The 25133-nt window shown below is 36.5% G+C and overlaps 1 protein-coding gene and 1 pseudogene across 1 annotated transcript; one reads left to right on the forward strand and one right to left on the reverse strand.

The window, feature by feature from the left end:
• Positions 1–6237: 6237 nt before the first annotated feature.
• On the reverse strand, positions 6238–11482 carry LOC142985798 (uncharacterized). Its single transcript, XM_076134046.1, has one exon. It carries the CDS (start codon positions 9609–9611, stop codon positions 6423–6425), a length of 3189 nt encoding a protein of 1062 aa, XP_075990161.1. The 5' UTR covers positions 9612–11482; the 3' UTR covers positions 6238–6422.
• A 10648-nt stretch (positions 11483–22130) lies between these two features.
• On the forward strand, positions 22131–24165 carry LOC142985776 (uncharacterized; annotated as a pseudogene).
• Positions 24166–25133: the final 968 nt, after the last annotated feature.

Here is a 25133-nt window from a genome sequence, read left to right on the forward strand (position 1 = left end):
AGCAAAAATGATGGGGGTTTTTTTTTTACTATAAAATATAGTCGGTTCAGGTGTCATTTTTGCAATAAAACGATTTTCATTTTTTTTTTAGTTGTGGCCCTTTTGCATTGAAGGAGCGAGCTGTCAACTGCAGCGTTACTTAGTATTTGTTCTATGTTAAAAATGAAAATTACATAATTATCCCGCTCTCCGATAAAAGGTCAATTCATAAGATTTAAAATGTGTGATATCTTATTATTACACGTACAAATACATACAGAACGACAAAAAATCCTATTGATATTCTTTAGCGCTATAAGAATCTCTAATAAACAATTTAACATGTATTGTCGCTTTGTTCCATTTGTTCTTGCAAATTTCTATTCGATATTTACACGCTCATTCATACTTCATACAAGCGCGGTGCGACTCGAAAAGTAGATGGCCGTAGTGACGCGTGACGCCGCGACCGCGCGTGGATGTTACATAGATGGGATGCGACAAAATGGATGCTAAGTAATTCTCCGGGGATTATGAATTATGATAAGTTAGTTTCTCTGATAAGAATATTAATGGATATTGATTGTTATCATTGTTATGTACCTACATTTTTTATGGTTTAATTAAATAAACGTTTCGTGTTTATTTTATTTACTTTAAGCTGATTTTATGTTATAAATATCAAAGTATTTTAAACTTACATCAATAATGTTTGTAATGTTATTTGGTATTTGAATAAAACTACAATGCAACCAGTAACAACTGTGACAAGTAAAAATAGTAATGCCACATCAATATTTTATTGAATCTAATCTCTCGCTGGGATCCTAACTCGTCGCTCGTCACCAAATCGCGCGCGGACGGCGGCGCGGAGGGAGCGGGTGGCGCGGGCGAGGGGCGGCGCGAGTGAGCGGAGATGCGCCGGCGGCTCTCTTTGATTGATAGTTCGAGCAATTCGCTCGCGGAAGACGGAAGCTCTTCACTGGTGTCGTTCGTTATGTCCTATTCGTCGTGTCGTGTGTGAACTGTTGTTTATTATTACTTGTTATTGTTTCGGTTTTGAGTTGTTAGTGTTTTTATTGTTATTATTTTTGTTGTTATTGTTTTCGAAGTGCAGTTGTGTTCGTAAATAGGAAGAAATGTTGATGTGTTATGTATGGTGAAGCACGTGGAAGTGCACGGCGTGCTCTGCACCTGTACGTCCGGATCCAAAGGTACTCAAACTCTCGCCATACACCAGGTATTTGCGTGTTGATAGACATTGATAACAATTTGTTTTAGCACTTTCTTATTATTGGTTACATTTTGCTATTATTGTTTGATTTCACGTAAGCCAAGTAGGTACCTACCTACTTACAATTTTACTATGAGCTATTGTAACATACGGGCCTACTTACGATACCATAAACGATACATAAGATTGTTACCTAATGATAGCGTTGCATACTAGTGAGCGCATAGACGGTGGTACGCGTACGTACCTACGACGCGTCGCGACATGTCGTCGCTCAGCGCGCCGCCGCCGCCAGAAATCTCGTAGGCATGCGCGGAGATACATCGCGTTGTTCACTATACATTGAACGCTCAAAAATGACTAACTCGGGAACCAATCATTTCCGAGAAATATCGTTGGAGTAAATTTCGCGCATACAGTGTCACAAACTTACCAGTAAAGTTTTCGGTTAGCTGTCATTTACACCCTGTATAGCTATTCAATGGGAAAGTCGAAATATTGATGGGGACGTAACAAAAAGTTTTAAGCGAATTCATGAATCTTTTATCTTGTAAAATAGTAGGAAGGGAGTTTTGGTATTGTATTATTATGTTGTTTATAAAATAAAATAAAAAATATTGTAATAAACATTTATTCATCATCATCATCATCACATACAATTAATATATTATCTAAAAACTGTGCGGGTGGTACTAAATCTGGTTGATACCTTGCCCAACTAAGGTACCATATTATTGACATTGTGTGACAACAGCAACCTACAGTTCTATTTCCTACTAAACAGTTACAATAATATCCTATGATTGCCTGCCTACCAATGAGAGCACTGTCGACTAAAATATAGGTAAAGTAAGTTTTACTTGAAATATGCCTTGACTTAATTCGGCCTCTTAAAAGCCATGATGTGCTTGATGCCGACAGTGCATTATGTAGGTCGCTGTCTGTGTCACGGCACACTTCAATAATATATCTGCCATCATTTCTAATATGTTCGCCATAATAGGACCTCGCCTGTTTAATTTGATAAGAACCTAATGAAATCAAATGCATTTCGCTACTTGTAAGCCGAGGGAAATTAACTAAACTGTTATCTTCAACTTCAATTCTCAAAAAGTTAGCCCTGCGCCTGTTTAAATTATTGGAAATCACATAATTACCTAAATGATTTTCTGTATTCATTTTTTCATTTATAATTTCTAAAATCTCTGCAGCATCTATACGGTTTGTAATGGGTGGGTGAAAGGCATTTATTAAGCCGGCAGCCACTTCAAAGTCTACCATTAAATGTTTAGACGCTGTATTAAAAAAATCTTGTCTGAATAATTTAAAGTCCCTTTTAAACCTACCATTTACTACTTCTACAACCCATCTACATATAGTGACTGCCCTTGTTTTATTTGCCTCTAAAGTTGATAACTGCCATTCACCTGCCTGTAGCGTAGCGGGGACATAGGTTCTGTAACTGCATTCACTTAATAAGGGCAAGGCATCTCTGAAGCCCCTATCCAGTATAAAGGCGTCGCCAGCCTGAAAGTACTGCCGCAACATTGAATTTTCATTGTTAAATTCATTCTTCATAATGTCTGCATCTGAAGTAGTGGCTGGATAAGGGCCCAGAACATCGACAATGTAACCATCTGCACATACTATTAAAAAGGGTTTTACCAAGTTTTGATACTTGTGTAAACTATATGTTCTTTTCTGATACAAATAATTGGAACTTTTCTGTACATAGCAATAAGTACCATCCATAATTAAAACGGGCTTTTCTTCTCCTTCGTGATAACCAAAGAGTCCCTTAGGTATCAATAATGTTCTATTAATTATTTGTTGTCTATTAATATGGTTTAAACCAATATGGTAGGGGACAAAATAATTGTAAAGCAAATCCCGTGCTTTACCTAAATAACTTTCTAAAGTTCTCCGAGGCATATTGAATAATATAGATATTCTCTCATTAGAGTCCCCCGTTCTAAGCTTCATTAAATATATTGCTAATGCAATTGGCCCTTTTTTCAGTTCAATGAACTGTGGAACCTCATTTAATATGGAATTAAATTGGTCTTTAGATAATCCAAACCAATGGCGGAATGATACATCAGGCATGTTGAACACATTATTAAAATCACTGGATGAGTGTGTCTCTTTTAGTTGTAACATATCCTCTATATGAACAGCAGTGAAGACATTAACATAATTATCAAGTATGCTGTTTATGACATCCCATGTTTCTGGGTTTAAGTGATAATCACATACTCTATTATTTATTGGCACATAATAATTATATGAATTCAATAAATATTGCCTTACACTGATCAGAACTCGATTTCTTTCTCGCCTCTCACATCCTGGAACAAAACAGTGAGATTCTGTTCCTACAGATCTTATAAAATTAGGTAGTGTGATTCTTTCACTGGACCTAAACTGTTCAGGGGGAGTAGGAGCAGGTTCAGCTTGCATCTGTGGTGGTGAAGATGTAGACGGTGCTGAAGATGTCGACGGTGCTGAAGATGTCGACGGTGCTGAAGATGTCGATGGTCTTGACATAAAGTGTGGAGCAGCTCTGTCAGCTCTCACCCAGCAAGAATGACTTACACTTTTCAATTATCATAAAATACTTACTCTACGGGGTAGTATCCATTCTGCTATTACATTATGAATTCTCTGTTCCCATTCAGAGCCAGTTTTCAGCAAATGAGACCGTGTACGCAATACAGAACGTCCACAATAAATGCATACACGTTGATGGCCTATATTAGAGGCAGCTGCACAATTCTCAATTCCCAGAGAATCGTTTGCAAGATTCCAGCATGCTCCACATAGATGATCAGAATGGTTAACCTGAAAATAAGTCATCAGTTAAACCAAATGTTAACATATCACAGTTTGAATCTTCACATAACGTAAAAAACAGAATAGAAATAAATCGATGTTGATATAAGCACTTTCCTATGAAAGACTGAAGTAATTAAATGGCTTGTAACACTAGTCTACGGAATACTGACCGTAAGAGGAGCCGTCCACTGTTGAACAAGTGCAAGTATTGCTTCATCTTGCAACAAATGCATGCCAATAGCGTTGCTACGGGCAAAACTGATGCCACAGTTTACACAGTTTAGTGTGCTCATCTCGTATAACGTCCAATCGAACACAATGTAGTATGAGTAGTTTATCGCTGAGGCAGGTAATCAATATCCGTTGTGCAGGTGCAGGTCTTTCGTGATAGCAGCAATTGGCAGAGTCCGTAATCGTAGCGAGTGTCGATGAAATAATTAGGAAATCACACGAAATAATTCACATCACAACACAAAAACTCGAAACCGCAATGCGAACCGAATGTTGACATAGTTGACTTTTTTTTTTTAAGTTTATAATCCTTGCCAGTTGATTCTAGTGCACGATCGATTATATAATCGATTAATAACAATGATTCTAAAATAAGAAAATCATTTCATTGAAATAACAAATAAAATAATTACACAATACTTTAGCACGTTATTGAAAAAAAAATCTTTATTTTATACGGTTTCTGCGTACAGAAATTCAAAGATAAAAAAAGGTGATTGGACATTGATCGATCGAATCGATAAAAAAATCGTTTTTGTGAGTGGCAACATTTTCTTTGCTGTAATGGATACGCTTATTATGACATCCATTGATAACAGTATCGTTTGCTGCTTAGTTACTGTTACATTTCATATCCCATAGAATTGATTACTGATATTTTACCACAAATTCCTAGAAAATATTTAATGAATTTTAGGCATAATTTCCATCCTGTAACCTTCAGGCCCATACTTGCCTATCTCCTTTGCCATCTCCTTTTTGGATGATTTTCAACAAGCTGTAACTCCGAGGAAAATGGTCGTACAGAAAAAATAAAAAAACAAATTGTAGCCTCAAGTGTCTAGTTTTTAAATATGACCATGAAAATTTTTTGTCATGGCCAGGTCTGGAGAAATCCTACGAAAACTACCAAAAAAAAATTTTTCCATATTTTTTCCCTCCTAAAAAAAGGTCCACGGGCTTCAAAAAAATTTTTTTGATTCTTTCGTTCTAAAGTTCTTTTAGAAAATTTAATCGTCTTTATTTGACGTATTCAAAAAGCCTGTACGACGATTTGCCACGGAGTTATCGTCAATCAAAGCAAAAAAGTTATTTTTGACTTTGATATTCAATAACCTCTCGAGCGCCCCAACGTCAAAATTCAAATATACCGTTAAGCGTCCAGGCCAAAAATGGCGCGCGAAATTGAATTGGCGGTTGGCGTTTAAGCGCCGATTCCGTCATATTTTAATACTAACAAACTAGTCACACCTTATATATTTGAAATCTACATAAAATTTGCTATAGATTAAAAAAATAAACCACAAATAATATTTGATAGTGGTAGTACAATAGTCGGTTTAATCTAAATATTTTGTGCTTTAGGCATGTGTTTAAAGAAAGTCTAAAAAATATTTTCAGGCAAAAAAAATAATATGACGCATAATGACATTAAAATCCAACTGTAAAATATACTCAAATCTTTAATGAACGAATTCTAGGTCCGAAAGGCGAGAAACAAACACACTATACTTTGTATAAATATGTATATTCTCAAGCTTATAAATTCACACCAATAAACAATTTTCTCGGGGTATTTATACCCGCGCGCGTAACGAAACCATAGCGCGATTCAGCCGTACCTAACAATGCCATCTAGGGAATGTTGGGTTCAACATTCCGCTTAAAATATTAAATGAAACTTATAATTCTCTTATAGTCTAATACAATAATTTAGCAGGATACAATAAAATATAAATAGACGCATTTAGTAAACATAACATAGAATAACATAACATAATTCATGTAACTGAGTGATTGACCTGTACATACCGGCCACCAAGGGCATAATGCAATATGTCCCTTAAACACAACTAAAAAGTAAAACACTTAAGGAATACTTGACTGCCTCCGTGGCGCAGTGGTTTAGGTCGCCACGCCGATACCACTGCAACGGGAGGTCGTGGGTTCGATTCCCACACGGAGCAATTATTTGTGCGATCCACAAATAATTGTTTCGGGTCTGGTTGTGCTTTGTGTCCGTTGTTTGTATGTTTGTAAAAGTCCCCGCGACACAAGAGCAATTCTTAGTGCGGGAGTTGTCTTTAAAAAAAAAAAAAAAAAGAAAAAAAAAAAAAAATACACATAATAAACTTAAAACAACTTATTTAGTTACAGGCAATATACAAATCTTAGATGTGGGTCTTTTGATTACTGTGCCCTTAGTGCGTACTGAAACTACACGAGTAATCTTATCGGGACCCGGATGCTTTTGCTCTATTTTGCCTAGCAACCATCTACCAGGAGGCATGTCATCCTCTTTTATCAAAACTACGTCACCTATTGATGGTTCTGGGTTTTGGTACTCCCACTTATGCCTTTGAAGTAATTGGTGAAGATAATCTCGCGACCATCCACGCCAAAAATCTTGCATCATTTTCTGATGGAGTTGCCATCGTCGTAGGGTCGAAGTGTTTGACTTCTCATAATTGCCATCTGGAACTACAACGAGTGCGTCACCTACCAGGAAATGACCAGGTGTTAGTACGACCAATTCATTTTGTCCCTCTACGTATGACAAGGGTCTTGAATTAAGGCAAGCCTCGATCTGCGTCAAGACAGTTCCTAGCTCTTCGTATGTCAACGTAGAGTTTCCAATGACCCTCTTCAAATGAAACTTGGTAGATTTAATACCTGCCTCCCATAATCCACCGAAATTTGGAGAGCGAGGTGGGATGAAGTTCCAATGAGTGCCATTGTTCGCTAGAGACTCGGCCAGCTCATTTTTGAAAGAAGATTTTTCTTCATTGAATAAACAATGCAGTTCGCGAGCAGCTCCTACAAAATTGGTAGCGTTATCACTATTTAACTCAGCACATCGTCCACGTCTTGCTACAAACCGCCTAAAAGCAGCTAAAAACCCTTGGGTAGTCAGATCACTGACAGCTTCAAGGTGTATTGCCCGTGTCGACATACATACAAACAAGGCTATGTACCCCTTATATGACTTGTTTCCTCGACCCTTTGAAACCCGTATATTTATAGGACCAGCGTAGTCTAAGCCGCTTATCAGGAATGGTTTATTTGGGGTCACTCGTGATGAAGGTAATTGTCCCATAAGCTGAGTGGTTGCCTTGCTTGAGTAACGAATACAAACCACACAATCTCTGCAATACTTTTTAACTAAAGCTTTAACACCCATTATCCAATACATAGAACGCAAATACGTCATCATGAGTTGTGGTCCACCATGCATGGTTTTTTTATGAGCATCTGCAATCAAGAGCTTGGTTAAAGCGGATTCCTTTGGTATAAGAATTGGATGTTTCTCATTAAATTCTAACTGAGACATTTCTAAACGCCCACCAATTCTTATTATACCCTTTGCGTCAAAAAATAAGTTTAATGATTTCAAACTCTTTCCTTTAGCTAGACATCCCTTATCTTTTAATTCTTCTAACTCTTCTGCTAATTCTTCTTCCTGACATCTCTTGATACATCGCTCCATCGCCTCATCAATCTCTTTTTTTGTTAAATAAATAGTGCTGTGTTTAGATATACAGGATTTCCTCAGATTTAAAAATCTACAACAGTAAGCGACTACCCGAACAAGCTTCGAAAGAGAGGAGAACACTTGCCAAAAATTAGTGTCAAGGACCGTTGTATGAACCTTAGTCTGTTCTAACGACGTAATTAGGTGTTTTGGTCTCTTGAAGTTTATCACCTTCTTTGAAAGAAATTCTGGACCATCTATCCACATGGACGTCGTTGCTAGTTCAGCCGGAGAAATTCCACGAGACGCACAATCAGCTGGGTTCTCCTTAGATGGAACGTGAGACCAGTATTGAGTGTCAAGCGTAATTAGGATTTCCGAAACCCTGTTGGCCACGAAGGTTTTCCAGCGACTAGGATGCTGATTTAGCCAAGCCAGTACGACCTCGCTATCGGTATAAGCGTGCAGATTAGCCTTAGATATTCCTAAAACTTCAGATACCTCTGTCATCAACTTAGATAACAGCACTGCAGCGCAAAGTTCGAGCCTAGGAATCGAGACCTTTTTTATTGGAGCCACCTTAGTTTTTGACGTCACTAACGAAACTCGAACATTGCCCATCTCATCAAAACTCCTCAGATATACAACCGCAGCATACGCCAGTTTAGAAGCATCCGCAAACCCATGCAATTCAGCTTTAGTACATTCGTACGAATGTAACCATCGCGGAATCTTTATTCCAGCTAGAGCAGGTAAGTTCTGACGGTAAGTGGTCCATTCCTTTAATAAATTGTTTGGAACTTCCTGGTCCCATTCGACTCCAGCTAGCCACAGCTTTTGTATTAATATCTTGGCTACAATTATACACGGCGCCAACCAACCTAGTGGGTCGAACAGTCGCGAAATATCGGAGATTATATTCCTTTTTGTAGCAGGTTCTTTAGGTGGAGTAAGATCGACGGTGTACTGGAAAACGTCTTCCTGTGAATTCCAGGTAAGTCCCAGAATTTTATTTACATCGTCTACCTTTATCCTTAAATCTTCCACCTTATCATCATTCTTACCTCTAATCTTGTCTAATAACTCCTTGCTATTACTTCGCCACTTTTGCAGTTGAAAACCTCCTTTTTCCAAAACTCTAGTCAACTCATTGTAAATAGTAAAACACTTTTCTAAATTTTCGCCTCCTGTCATCAGATCATCCATATAGAAGTCTTCTAATATGATTTGAGATATTTCAGACCCACTCTGACACTCTTCATAAGCAAGCTGTTGCAGTGCCCGCACAGCCAAATACGGTCCTGAAGCCGTGCCAAATGTGACTGTCATCAATTCAAAGTCTTCTATAGGCTTATCCGGATTCTCTCTCCAAAGTATGCGCTGATATGGAGTGTCTTTCCTATTTACTAAAACCTGCCGATACATTTTTATTATATCTGCGACTAAACATATTTTGTACTTTCTCCAGCACATAATAGTATGGCGAAGTTCAGCCTGTAAAGTAGGACCAATCATCAAGTTGTCATTTAGGGATCTTCCATTTGTTCCTTTACAGGAAGCGTCAAATACAACTCTCACTTTAGTTGTGTCCCTATCCTCCCGGACTACTGCGTGGTGAGGTAAGTAAACAGCGTTTTTATTACCCTTTTCTAACTCATTAACCTTTCGCATGTGATTAAGCTGTAAATATTCATCAATAACTTTTGTATACTCTGATTTTAATTGACTATTTCTTCCTAATTTCAATTCTAATCCCTTAAATCGTTTTTCAGCTATTTTTCTTGACTCACCATACATACACCATACAGTCCGGATCAGCATGACGAAACGGTAAACGCACAACGTATCGCCCATCGTCATCGCGCTTCGTGGTAGCCGTGAATAACTTCTCACATTTAGTCTCTTCTTCCGTGAGCTTCTTATTTTTCGTAGTTGGTTCAGATTCCAACTCCCATAATCTCCTTAACAGTTCGTCAGAGTTTGAACTAGCAGGCATCACGGTGATATGAGAACAAATAGAAGTCGAGTTGTCCACCTCACAAACCCCGGACAGTATCCATCCGAACGTAGTACTTTGCGCCAAAAGGGACCCATTCGGGTGTCGGTTAATGCCTTCCTTTATGATTTGGCTATATACCTCCGCACCTAATAAAATATCAATTTATTAGGCCTGTAGTATTCAGGGTCGGCCAAATCACATACTCGCAGGTTCATCCATTCTACTCTAGTTACTTTCGCACCTGGGAGAAAAGACGTGACTGACTTCAAGACATGAGCCTTAACCTTCATTTGAAATTGGGGATCAATCCTCGATCTTATACTTATGTGGACCATGGACTTAGACGTCACACTTTTGTCCCCTCCTACACCTATTATGGTGTGGTTTGCCGTAGTCTTTTTTAAGCCCAAATGTTGGACGACGGCCTCAGTAACAAAAGATCCTTGAGAACCTTGGTCTAGTAGAGCCCTAACTGTTAGATAAGTTCCGTCTTTCGACCCAGCTTGCACCACAGCTGTACTTAATAAAACCGTTTTATCACGGTTCCCTGTCGTAAGACAAGACACTACTGGCTCATTAGACCCCTCCGCTTGCACGGTACTTATGACTGTTTAAAACAGCATCCTCCTTCATCGAATCAGTCGATGAGGCTTTTTTGTGAATCTCTATTCCTTCTACGGACCCAGAAACACCACTAGGATGTAATAATGAATGGTGGCGGCGTTTGCACACCTGACACCGGACAATGTTTCTACAAAACTTGGCAGAATGGTTGCTATTCAAACAGACGAAACACAATTTCTTCTCCATAGCAAAATCGCGCCTACTATCATTAGATTGCTTACTAAAGGCCTTACAAGAAGTGATTTTATGATCTGCAGTACAATACGCACAGGACTCAGTCACCTTTGGTTTAACAACATGAAAAGACCTTGTATTACTCCTTTTATCAATGCGTGGCATGGACACTAAATTTTCTAAACCCCTAAAGCGACCTATCAGAAATTCGGAAAATTGACCAAACGTTGGCAGTTCGTCTGTAGGTTCTGATGATACCTTCAGTTCCCAAGCCTTTTTGGTTTCTGAATCTAGCTTAGCACTTATAATATGTATTATTAAAATATCCCACGACGATGTATAAACTCCTAAGTTATTAATGGAATCTAAACACTCAGAGGTCGTATTGATCAATGCTCTGATCTCTGTTGCCGACTCTGTAGACAAGGGTTTTTGACTTACTAAGCGTTTCAAAATACCATTAACTAAAAATCTTTTGTTATTGTACATTTTATTGAGCCTATCCCACGCACTGTCATAATTGTTAGCGTTAATATTTATGTTTCGCAACAATTGCTCAGCTTCGCCGGTCAAGTGTCCCTTCAAATAAAAAAACCTTTGAGCATCATCCAGAGATTTATTCTCATGGACTAAGCCTAAGAACAAGTCTCTAAAGGTCTGCCACTCTGTATATTTTCCTGAAAATGTGGGAATTTTTATCTCTGGCAACTTCACTCTATTCCCTGACTTGCCACTATGACAACAAGATTGAGACTCAGTACTTAAAGTAGCAGGAGAGTAACGGGTTAGCCGTTCTTTCAACTCACTCTTAAATTCTACATAAAATTCCTCAACCTGATCATAAACCTCATTTTTATAATAATCAGAGCAATACAATTCGGCCTTTGCAATTGCACTTACAATTTTGCTATGGGTATCTGAGAACAATGCCCACTGTTGTTCTAAGTTTTCAATGCGAGTTTGAAGGTACGCCACAGTTAAACGCTCTTTCGGAGACTTTTTAAAATTAGTTTTATTTAGCCTTCAACATTTTACATCTGATGTCCTCTTGAAGATCACTTAAAGACTCCATCTTAGCTGATTTTATTACAGTGATAAACTAACAAAATCACTCAAAAAAATATTAACTAAACCCTAATCAAGTAATATAATATGCTTAAAATAATATAAGTTCCAAGTAAAAGAGACGGCCAATAACCTACTCAATTTTTCTAAGTCCCACCAAATTCTATAAAATTTTACAAGTGTTTGGCGAACTTCTATATCGATGAAAAATCCGGCATGGATTCCCCGTCTCAACCACTTTTCACTTAAAACTATTACAAGTCCACAATTTACTACTTATTATATCTTGCAAGGCACAATATTACTCGATAATCTTCAAACTACTAAGTTAATCTTCTCTCAGAAATAAGGTTGAAAATGTACTCACAATATTACACTGCACTCACTGACACTTAATTTCACTGCAACTCCAAGTAGATGGCGCCCTCCAGCGCTCCTCGGTGACCAATCTGCCAGTGTCCTCCCTTGAACGCCGCTCCTCCAGGTATCAGCACCCGGCACCGCCAATGCAGCTACGCTTCTCCCAGCGTCTTGCTCACGGGGTAAATCTGAATAGCGATTCCACTCACTGTCCAGTAGTGACGTCAGGGTAGTAGCCACTTCCACCACAGATGACTACCAAACACGTCCGACGAATCCGGCTCGAAGGACCATGAACGAATTCTAGGTCCGAAAGGCGAGAAACAAACACACTATACTTTGTATAAATATGTATATTCTCAAGCTTATAAATTCACACCAATAAACAATTTTCTCGGGGTATTTATACCCGCGCGCGTAACGAAACCATAGCGCGATTCAGCCGTACCTAACAATGCCATCTAGGGAATGTTGGGTTCAACATTCCGCTTAAAATATTAAATGAAACTTATAATTCTCTTATAGTCTAATACAATAATTTAGCAGGATACAATAAAATATAAATAGACGCATTTAGTAAACATAACATAGAATAACATAACATAATTCATGTAACTGAGTGATTGACCTGTACATTAAAATTAGTTAAAAAAAGGATTTACAATATTGGTCATAAAGGAACATGTCGTTGGGTCAGATGTTGTTTAAGGTGCTCTCTGGCCTATATCAACCACTTATTCAAGTGTGTGCATTAGATCGTCGTCTCGTTTCATCAGCTTCAATGTCAAATATGTTTGAAAGGGATAAACATCGTTTTAGCATTTCGTTTTTACGTTTTTTAAATGTAAGATCGTTTTGCCGTACCACGGTGGCGGGGCGCTTGACGGGGGTAGAACATTCAACCGTGACACGGTGGCCGGGCGCTTGAGAGGATAACTCCGGAAATAATGATCGTACAGGAAATCAAAGGAGGGTTTTGAAAACTGCACAATATTCCCTATAAGAAAATGTAAACATCTTCTAAGAAAAAAAAAATTATTGAATTGAAACCTCGGACTGAAAAAAAGACAAAAATTCGCGAAATTAAGGATATTTGGATAACTTGGTATAACTTTGGATAAAATGGATGAACGAAGGATATCGTCGGTAATTTTTCAACCTCAAAGTGTCTCCTAAAATCCCTCAAAAATTCAAAGCGCTGCGATTTTTTTTCATTGTGCCCCGAAGCTTCAAATTCTTTGTTGTTGCAAAAATCACCGTTGTGAGCAATTTTGTGGTTTTTATTCATTTTTGTAATAAAATATTTTTTTCTCTCTAAAATCTTTATTTTTTCGATTGAAAAGCAAATCGCAAAACGAGAGATCGTCTATCGCTGCCATGAAGTCAAAATCGAGATTCGTCAGTCCATAAGACACTGGTCCACTGTCTACGACCCCACTCGTGATGGTCATGCACATAAGCCAATCGGGCTCGACGATGTCATGGAGTGAGCATAGGCACGCGATTTGCTTTTTAATCGAAAAAAATAAAGATTTTAGAGAGAAAAAAAAATGTTTTTTAAAAAAATTAATTAAAATCACAAAATTGCTCACAATGGTGATTATTGCAACAACAAAGAATTTGAAGCTTCGGGGCACAATGAAAAAAAAATCGCAGCGCTTTGAATTTTTGAGGGATTTTAGGGGACACTTTGAGGTTGAAAAATTACCGACGACATCCTTCGTTCATCCATTTTATCCAAAGTTATACCAAGTTATCCAAATATCCTTAATTTCGCGAATTTTTGTCTTTTTTTCAGTCCGAGTTTTCAATTCAAAAAAAAATTTTCTTAGAAGATGTTTACATTTTCTTATAGGGAATATTGTGCAGTTTTCAAAACCCTCCTTTGATTTCCTGTACGATCATTATTTCCGGAGTTATTGAATATCAAAGTCGAAAATTACTTTTTTGCCTTGATTGACGATAACTCCGTGGCAAATCGTCGTACAGGCTTTTTGAATACGGCAAATTAAAGAAGATTAAATTTTCTAAAAGAACTTTAGAACGAAAGAATCAAAAAAATTTTTTTGAAGCCCGTGGACCTTTTTTAGGAGGGAAAAAATTTGGAATAAATTTTTTTTTGTAGTTTTCGTAGGATTTCTCCAGACCTGGCCATGACAAAAAATTTTCATGGTCATATCTAAAAACTAGACACTTGAAGCTACAATTTGTTTTTTTTATTTTTTCTGAACGACCATTTTCCTCGGAGTTACAGCTTGTTGAAAATCACCCAAAAATTTGGATTCTTTTTTTATATCCCTTAATTTTTGGGACTAGTTTATATAGTGGCGAAGGGTGAGTTTTGTTAAAAGGCAAGCCGGAGCTAAAACTGCTTAAGCTAACGTTAAGCAACTCTTGGTGCGGTCATTCCATAGATGGGTGACCGACGCGATGGCGGCTTGAACAAATTTGACACTAGGTTGACCACTAACCATACCAAACTACTTTCATAGTAGGTAAGAACTAAGTAGGTAACCTAACCTACCTATGAACGAAATTATTGATGAGGAATGATTCTATCCTACGACTTCAAATTTTATGTTAAAATAAGTGTCTTATTATTTAAATACAACTTTGATTGATTCCAAATGCTATCTACTAGAAACAATCGGAGAAATAATACACAAACACTTTACAGCTAGGTACCTACCAATAAGCCATTGATAAATTTAAAAAGTTATATCGTAGAGAATAACCTAAGGGAATGTTAATTTAAAATACTTATCATGTCCTTTGCATTCTGTATTATTTATTTTGGTAAATAGGTACATGTTGGCACCAGGAGCATTTTGAAAACAATGTCTACACTCTACAACATTTATTTACTGAATAACTAATTTAACAATATTTATTGCTTCTACTTCTACCTACTTGTTGTCCATGATCGCAATACACAAACAATAACAATGAAAGTAATACTTACAAATACGCGTAAGATACGACCAGTACATTCACACAATCACCACGATATTACACAAAATAATAACATTCATAGATAATTTAACACAATTTAACTCGTCCAAATATAATAAACATAATAATCCAAAATAACCTAAAATAGGCGCGCAAAATGAAAACAAAACTAAATCTAAAATCATAAATGTCATCACAACAAATGCATTAGTTGTCTCTCTCTCATTAAATATCATTGCATCTCACTCACACATTCGCTTGTTGCCGCGCCGCTGCGCCTGTTGTACCTACTAGTCGCCCAATAAGCCGATGAATTCCGGGTTACCTCGCCGGTAAAACGCGCCATAGAAAAGTACGCCCGCGTGACGTCATCGACATCTTTTTCCCTTTACGCGATTCCTGCGCGCGCCGTCGAGTTGTTCGACGGCAATTTTGGGTAATGCAACTTTTGCTATGACAAATAGAACAGGCGTTTATTCATTTATTTATGTTAAATTAGTCGTATTGAAAATATTGATGAATTGATGAATGTCGTAATAAACATAGAATTTAATTTAAATAAACGATATTTTTTTGAGAATAATACACATTTATGTGACGCATTTTTAGGAGTGTTCCGAAGGTAAAGCCGGTAGGAATCGGGTTATAGGGAGCCTTCGCCACTGATATATATATATAATTATATATAGTTTTATATTTGCTCTCAAATGGACATTCACCTCTAAGTCTTGATCACTCTCTTTGTCATCTATACAAATCATTGTCCTCGTTCCAAAAATCCGCATCTATCAGATCTGAATCACTATGACAACTCATACTGACATTACTCTCCGTCGTAGTAGAACTATTTATTCTTTTGAATCTTTTCGCTACTGGTTTTTGTTTTTTCAAGACTTGTGGTTTGTTACTGTATGATGCTTTTGGTTCTGACAGGGTGTTGGATAGAAGTTCATGTTCTTTAGTGTAGTAACAATCACAGCAGATGTTTTTCTGGCAATCAAAGCAGCTCAGCATTTTATATTTAATTGTCGTGTTGCCATCCGTTACAATCTGATGCAGCTTCATTGTTCCTTTTATAGGAATAATATTTTCAGGGATATTTTTGGTCATCTTCTGAATGTCGTTGTCATTTACATAAAACATTTTTACTTTACTGTTAACCATTAAATAGTCATATGCTTCTTTTGCGTTGGTTATGTCATTGCCATGTGAAATATGATTGTCAAGTTGGCGCTTTAATGCCCCACCAACCCCGTCAGCTGGCCCTTTGCCGTGAGAGGCTTCAAAAAAATTACAAGTTGCATATTCAAATCCGTATTCTTTTACATTATGTTGGAACAAGAAAAAATTATGTTTTTGGCGGTACTGAGTTGCAGGGCTATCAGAAAATATATGAATCTTTTTTATGGTAAGGTGTTGGCACAGTTTCATTATTGGATCCAAATGGGCCCAAATTGCTCCAGGCCCATGTTCATTATTTGGGGATATGGAGCATATAGATTGGGGTTTCACATTTTTTCTGTAAAGGACGCAAGTGTGCAATGTGACTTGATTTCTAGACCCTCCAAAGTGTACCGCCTGAATTTCTTCAGACTGCTTGCACGAAAAGTTTTCTGAAAAATCGCAAATCAATGCAGCTTCGTCTTCATCAAGGTTTTCAATACACTTTTTCCACGCCAAGTACTGATGTTGAACATTGTAGTAGTGAGTTTTAAATTTTTGAACATCATTTTGAAATTCTTTTATCAATGTATTCACTGTCCCTTTCACTACCTGTTTTGAATACTTTTTTGTATGTTTTTCTACGCATTTCTTTTTCTCAATTTTAATATAAGTGTGTGTGCCCATTTTCCACTGAAGCCACTCCACAGGGCTGTCTTCATTTATTGTCAAATCAACAGCTAGTTTCTTATTTTTGCATTCAGAACACTCAGAGTACATGCATTTAAAACATTTACTGCAAGTGACATTTTTCATAAGTTCGTCAATGTCAGATGTCTGAAGCAAACCTAGCTTCTTCAACGATGTTGCCTTGAAAGATAAATTACTATGCTTTATGCAAGCACAAGTATTCCTATCTTGAAGTCTTGGTTTCACAACGGAGAACGGTCGAAAACGATAAAAAGTTTGCAAAGACGCTTTACCACCCTCAAATCTGTATTTTCTATAAAGCTTGTATATTGGTTCCATTAACCGATTCGTTGCGGATGGCACGACAGGCGTGCCATTCAATTCTTTTATATATGGCGTATGACACGAGAGGCGTGTCTTTTTTAAATATCATATAACTCGCTCAAATTGAGATTTCATAAGGTGCTTTCAAACTAAAGATTTATTTGTTTTGAATATAGATTATTCCTATAGTCTTCGTTTCTGAAAATAATGCGAATCAGATAATTTCGGGAGTTGACAACCTTGATAAGTTGCATTACGATCACTGCGATTAGCTATGATTATGGATTATAATTAATAGCCACACCTGTTTTAACCATGTAAGACAAGAAATACAATAGGAATTATTAAGGATGTAATGTTTTTAAATTCACTTTATGTAATAAGTTATTCGAGTTTACATAGGTAATGTAATAATAATTAAACTTTATTTTCTTTGTAGTATTGCAGTACATGGGTATATATTATTATATAATCGATAGGTATATGGCAAAATGACTTACAGGTTACTATAAAAATAATAAATGAAGTAGGGAAGACAGCAGTGTGTAATGTAAATAAAAAATCCCCTTCGTTTTATTTACACTAAATATATTGGTTTTCATTAACACTATTCTTACAAATACATATAAATAAATTTACTGCTATATTAAGTTTATGTGTATTTGTACATTTTTAAATATAATCTGTTAAGAAGTCCAGTGATATTAAATTAAAAGATGATAGCTGCAACCTGCAACAGCTACATTTCTTAAGATATTATTTTAATAAATGAGTCAACCGGCACCTGTGTCGGCTGTGTCATTTACATTACAGTATTTACAACAAAACGTTGTAATTCTATGACGATAAGCTGCTTTAGGCCATTTTACTTTTTTTTTTAAATAGTACAAAAGGTTTACAACTTGCGTATGAAAAAATTACTCACCATCCATTTCACTGAAACCACTAGTTAGCCACTTTAAATACCAATTATAACCACGTATCTTTCCGTTCACAACTGACGTTAGAAGTCGACTAAACTGAATCACGTCTGAATAAGTAGAAAATAAGCATAAAACCCTTTTTCTTTTACACATGGCTGATAGCACTATAGGCGTGTCATCAACTTCTATGGCGGTTGGCCCGACACGCGTGTCACGAAATATTTGTTTGCCGCCACAGCTAGAAGTTTACGAAAACGCAAGTCGCAACGAATCGGTTAAATATCTCTTTTGCAATTTCTCTTTGTTTCTCGTTATGCACTCCTTTTTTCCCGCACTAGGTCTACTTACATCTTCTCTTTCAAAGAAATCTTGTATATCTTTCTTGTATTTCTTTTTCATTTCGTTTCAGACCAAAAACATTAGAAATAGCTGTTTTTAATTTGTATTTATTTGCAATATCGTTGGTAGCAACTTTTTTTAGTACTTTCTTCTCTTTGGTATCTGCTTTATTAAACTCTGATTTTAAAGAATCTGTATATTGTGTTTAGCAAAAATAACTTCTTTTTTACCTTTTCTTTTTCCGTCACGGACACATTTGGTAAAGTTTCTTCTAAAAAACTATTTGATTTTGTTAATGGTGTGTCGTCACACTGACGAGTTTCAATGGAAATAGCATCATTATCAGGCCTAATTTGTTGGGGTAGTCGTTTTTTCAGAATTTCCACTCGCTTTTTCATCCGATTACAGGCCTGTCTTAAATTCTTATTTCGTCGTTTTAATTGAGTATTCTCTTCAGTAAGCTTTTGCAGTCTCTCGTTTAGGATTGTTGTATTATTTTTAGCATTTTTTCTTACTTCTAATGTGTTGTTTTGTTTTGTCGTAGAGTAGGCCTTTTTTTTTCTTTCAGCTCTTTGGCATTGGCTTGTCTCCATTTTGCTCGTAGCTCTTGTTTTTTTTCTTCTGTAAGAATTTCTTTTTTCTTTTTGATATTTTCTTTAACTTTTTCCAAATGTTTGACACGGATTTCCTCATATTTACTTGGCTTATCCTTTTTGAGTCGTTCCCTGTAAGCTTTTTGCCTTTCGGCATTGGTTTTGGCGGCATTCCTAAAAAAACAAAAGAAGCAATGCAGTTGTTTAGAAGCAGTTGTAAGTAATAACCAACAAGTATAGTTGCCATCTCTACAGAAATGTCATTAGCAAGAGTTAAGTATTTGTAATAATCGGTATAATTCTATTATTAAACGAATTGAAACAAAGTCTCGAGGCTTTTGAACCGACTTAAAAAAAGAGGAAGTTCTCACATCTTCACTTCTTCACTCTTCATGTTCTTACTTACATGTGTATGTAATTTCAGGGGTAAAAAGCTGTTAAATCACACAAAAACGTAATCTAAATTATTTGATTATTTTTTTACTGATGGCACTTCTGTAAAGCATATACAGGGTGTACCAGAAATCAACGATAAACCGAAAACGGGTGATAGGCCAAGGCGTGATAGTTATTAGAAAAATATAAAAAAAATCTTTGTCATGTACTTTTCTTTTTTTGGTTTTAAAAAAAGTTGAGTGATGTAATTATTTTGAATTTAATGTTGGACAAAAATCCAACATTTTATTTAAAACTGAGGCACGTATATTTTAATTTCAAACTGTAATTTATAGAAGTGTTAGTCATGATTACATTACAAAAAAAAAAATGACGAAAAATTAATATTTGTAGTCTCAGGACTTGAAAGATCATCACAAGATGTAAATTTTTTATAATTTGAAAAGTACATGACAAAGATTTTTTTTATATTTTTTAATAACTGTCACAACTTGGCCTATCACCCGTTTTCGGTTTATCGTTAATTTCTGGATAACCTGTATATCCAATTATTTTGTTAATGACGCTCTATTATATTTTTTAATAAATTAAGTAGTGATATTACTATGCTTATTCAGGTTATAACAGTATACACTCAGCTTTATGTTGTACTTTTTCGTCACGTAACGAAATTCGAAAAAAACGTTACGAAATATCAGACAAAGTGAGGTTAGAAAAAGTATTTTTTGCATAAAAGTTGTTACAGCAAATATAAAAGCTTAATAAATGTTCGTACCATACGTATTACAAAAATTGGGTAAATGAAGACTTACCGTTCTATGAAAAATCGCTGATTTTACTTCCTGTCTCAAAAAGTAATTCCACAAAACACACACGTTCTCACTGATTTTCGCGATAGATGTAATGGCGGAGACGTCAGACCAACAGCCAATCAGAGTGAAGCTAGTGTTGTCCGTGTAAAAAAACTACGGAATCGTTCAGAATTCATGTGAAAGTAGAAATAAATCGTAACTTAAGAGTAATAACTAAATAGTAAATGAGAGCGACTCATTTTGTTTTTTTGCTTTAAATTGCCATTCATTATGACACCCCGTAGAAAATCAATTTGATACAGAAACTGCGATTACTGTAGAACGATGATACAAAGAAATGTACAGTAATTTAGCTACGTATCAAATTTTATGAAACAAAAACACATGAAAAAGGTAGAGTGGCAAATAGGTTTTTATATGAAAGGTAAAATAAAACTATTTTTAAAATATCTCAATATTTGGTAATAAGTATGATTATAGCTATAATGAGTCACACCAATGATTTTTGTTATGAGCATATTTAAAAACTAGGTACTTCAAGGATAAAAAACCTGTTTTAATTTTTTTCGTATCTTCAATGACCGAGATATTAAGCGTCAAAGTATGGCCTTCGCGCCAAACTCCGGCGAAGCGGCCGCACGGACGTGTGACGTCATCTCGTGACACTGCTATTTCGTCAGTACTTGCCGATACCTACATAGGCTCGTTGCGCTCTCTCGGTTTCGCTTTAAATAATTTGTTTTGCTTATAGTGGACAAACAAAATGGGTAGAAAATATTGTATTGTTCCTATGTGTACTAACTCCAGTGAAAAAACACCCCAAAAATTGTTTTTTTTCTGTACCATGTAAACTGTTTTATATTTTTGCAAAAGACACCTAATCTAAAACTTAAAGCCCGGTTCTGATACTGTCAAGCGCAAATGTTAAATAGAAGTTTATTGCCTTTTGAACACTTCCTCAAGATCAAGATGCCATATCATGTTCATACATACCTAGCAATGAACTTCTACCTAACAGTTGATAATTACTATTTAATAAGCAGTTCAATGACCTCACAGGCGGCGGCGAGCCGAGCGCGGCGGTTGAGTTGGCGTTGGTTTTTTGTTTTGAAAAAAGAACCCATGTTTATTAAATCTAATAATATCAAAATTAAAATGTTAGTTTAAAAGTTCTCATTACACACCCAATCATATAAGACTACCTACCTACAGAGTAGATTCATGCGTTCATATGATAGCCATCAACCTGATTAAAGTCAGAGGCAGGGGTGACAACTTTTTTTTTATAATATTATTTTAAAACTATGTTTTCCAAATTTACACTTGGTAGGTACGTAACACTCATTATTTGTAATGCCAGTTGTAACAAACTTTCAATTTTATTGTTAACTACACACAAAAATATTATTAGTAGTATACGAGTTCAACTTTCTTTACCTGGGTCTAGTTGATGACTGTGTGCGTGGCGATCGAGATCGAGGATATCTTATTTTACAAAAAACACGATGATTAAATTTATAACACATACACATACTCAGACTCTTTAAATATTAAATGCAAATCACTTTTCAAATCAAAACTCCGCATCACCCGCAGTCGAACAAGCGTGTCTGTTGCGTCGTGACGTCAGCGCATAGCGCGCGAAGCAACGCAAATTTAAAAAAGCAGTGAAACTTTATAACGCTGTAACTTCGGTAATTTTGATCCGATTTTGATAAAACAAAAACTATTATTATCAGCATAACTACACAAATTAAATGCAGTATGTTTAATAGTCATATTTTGATGTGCTGGTGTGACTCATTCTTCGTTATCTTAAAGATTAATATTCATCCTACAACATTGTGTGTGTGTGTTTTTTTTGTGTGATGATTTATAATATAAAACTATTGAACTGTTTCATAGCACACTTTTTTTTTCAAAGATGTACATGAATTTTGAGAAATACTCAATAATTAGGCTGCGTTTCCACCAGAGATGTGCGAGGATGCGTAGCGAGGGATGTGTTTGTAAAGAACCAATAGAATCGCTTCATTTACCTCGCCTCGGTCAGCACAGCTCTAGTGGAAACGGCTCAGCGGAGCTAGATTTTTGCGCATACAAAACAAGCGAGGAATGTGTGCGAGGGATGTGTACGAGGGATGTGTGCGAGGGATGTGTTGAGAAGGATGTGTTGCGAGGTTTGCGCATACTGTACCAGCCAGTCCATAGACGGAGTTTGTTGGAAGTAGAAGTGCGTAAAATAGATATGGATAATTGGAAAAAGAAGATACTTTTATATTTAACAATTTGCGATGAAGAAATGGAAGCAGAAGATACGGAGTTTATTAGTTCTATAATTTTAAACAATAGAAGAACACACAGGTTTTGGATACGTAACCATATTAAATATCATCGTTTACATGGAGAATTCTTTACCTTTTTTTATACGGCTGATGATGAAATATTCGAAAATTCTTATCGAGTATCTAGAAGTAACTTTTATGAGTTACACAATTTGAGAACATTATCAAGAAGGAAGACACTCACTACAGAGAATGCATCAGCACCAAGGAAAAATTGGCGGTATGTTTAAAGTAAGTAAAATAGTTTGAATCAATTTTGTCTTTATTAAACATATTAATTGAAAAGTACAACATAATCTGCAAAATAAGTAGACAACAAGTTCCTCTTCTTCATGGTAAATTAGGCTCTGTATTCCTAGTCCCCGGAGATGCTGGTTGTACAGCTTCCAGTTGGAAAGACGAATCCATCTGGCTCGCTGTTTTATTTGTATTCCTAGTCCCCGGAGATGCTGGTTGTACGGCTTCCAGTTGGAAAGACGAATCCATCTGGCCCGCTGTTTTATTTGTATTCCTAGTCCCCGGAGATGCTGGTTGTACGGCTTCCAGTTGGAAAGACGAATCCATCTGGCCCGCTGTTTTATTTGTATTCCTACCAGAGCTTGAAGAATAACCAAGTTGTTCAGGATCCAGCTGAGGCGGCAAATCCATCTGGCCTGCTATATTACTTGCGTTGGTACCAGAGCTTGAAGAATAACCAATATTTTGATTATACCACGACAGCACGTAAGATTCTTCGGCTTCGTTAATCATATTAAAAAGTTTCCTTTTTAAAGGAACTTGCATGTAATCTGGTAATTTTTTAAATGTTTTCGCCATTGAAAGAAAAAAATGATCAATATCATCGTAGTCCGTTGGTTTTAGAGTTCTTTTAATTCTTGCTTTTCTTTTCGAAAAGCTTCTTGATTTTTCATATGTTTTTGTATTAAAATTGATAATTCATCGCCTTTTTTCTTTTTTGATGATGACGCGGTGGCCAAATCTGTTGAAATGCCTGAAGTTGAGGCTATTTCGTAAAGATTGTCGGGATTGTCAACTTGATTTGGTGTATGTTCAGTGCTCTGCGAAGAGTCATCTTGGTTTAATGAATATTGAGAGCTTTGCGAAGAGTCATCTTTCTTATTTGGTGACGAAATATCCTCTTTATAACTTGACTCTCTATCTCTGTTGGCCATGTACGGTAAAAGAAATTCCATCAATTTTTGGTATTTCCATTCACGTGTTTTGGTTGTAGCCTGTCCGCTTTTTTTAGATTTCTGCCTCTTTAGCGCGTCCCGATGGCTATCCCGTAGTTGTTTCCAACGATACTTTGCGCTTTTCACTGAAATAATAGAAAATTATGATTAGGAATATAACATTTTTATACCAAGCATGTTGTCTTACAGATCGTAAAAAATCAGTAACAGGTAAAGAGTACTTTTTTATTTGTTAATTAATTATTTTATTATTATTATAAACAATCCTTTTTTGCAGGTATTTATCCACGGGCTCGTCGTTCACAAGATTGGCAGAAAATTTTAGGATTGGAGTAGCAAGTGTGTCGAGAATTGTGGTAGAAGTTTGTAATGCTCTTTGGCTCGTTTTACAACCTCTTGTTATTCCAAAACCTACTAAAGACGACTGGAAGCGAATAGCAAAGGATTTTCAAGAACCTTCCTGAACCTGAACCATTATATGAAGGAGGTGAACCAGTACCATTTGTATTCATTGGAGATGAGGCTTTTCCTTTGATGGAAAATTTCATGCGCCCGTATCCGCGGGACCAGTTAGACCAACAGAAACGTATATTTAACTATAGACTTTCGAGGGCACGTCGCATTGTGGAAGCTACATTCGGTGTATTGGCACGAAAGTGGTATGTGTATCGTAAAGACTTTGAATGCAGAGTGGAAACGGTTGACAAAATCGTAAAAGCCACATGTGTAATGCATAATTTTTTAATTGAAAGACAAACTAATTATTTGGATTCCATTGATAAAACAAATACAAGTACTCTTGTATCCGTTCCTAGCATTTCCGTCGTCGAGTCAAGTGATGGTTATGACGTAAGAGAGAAATACTGCTCTTATTTCAATAATCAAGGAAAAGTGTCATGGCAGGATACTCGTATTTCGTCACGAATTCATCGCACACAATAAATACCCAAATATTGTAACTTGTATTTTAATATACCTGATTTTAATACATGATTATTACTTACCATCTTTATATTTTATTTCTTTGACTATTTCCTCCCACGCAGCGTCCTTAGTTTCATTAAATTTGTAAAATGACAAAGAAGTGTTCCACAAACACGGAAACTTTTTAACGGAATCAATTAATTTTTCGTCCATTATGCCACGCAACCGTACGACATGCGTACGACTACAAGCGCTAACGACAGCAAAGTGAGACGTGAGCGGCAGGCAGGCGTTCGCGTTACTCCGCTCCCACTACACCGCACCCCCGTCGATACATTTCACAGCTTCGCAACGCATCCTCGCACCACACATAATGCGCATTTTCACAGCTCCGCTACACATCCTCGTAGACACATTTTCATCGCACAGCTTTGGTGGAAACACCCACACATTTTCACAGCACAGCTAGACATCCTCGCACGACACATTTCCATCGCACATCTCTGGT

The sequence above is a fragment of the Anticarsia gemmatalis genome, chromosome W (assembly GCF_050436995.1).
Source record: "Anticarsia gemmatalis isolate Benzon Research Colony breed Stoneville strain chromosome W, ilAntGemm2 primary, whole genome shotgun sequence".
Classification (NCBI taxonomy): Eukaryota; Metazoa; Arthropoda; class Insecta; order Lepidoptera; family Erebidae; genus Anticarsia; species Anticarsia gemmatalis.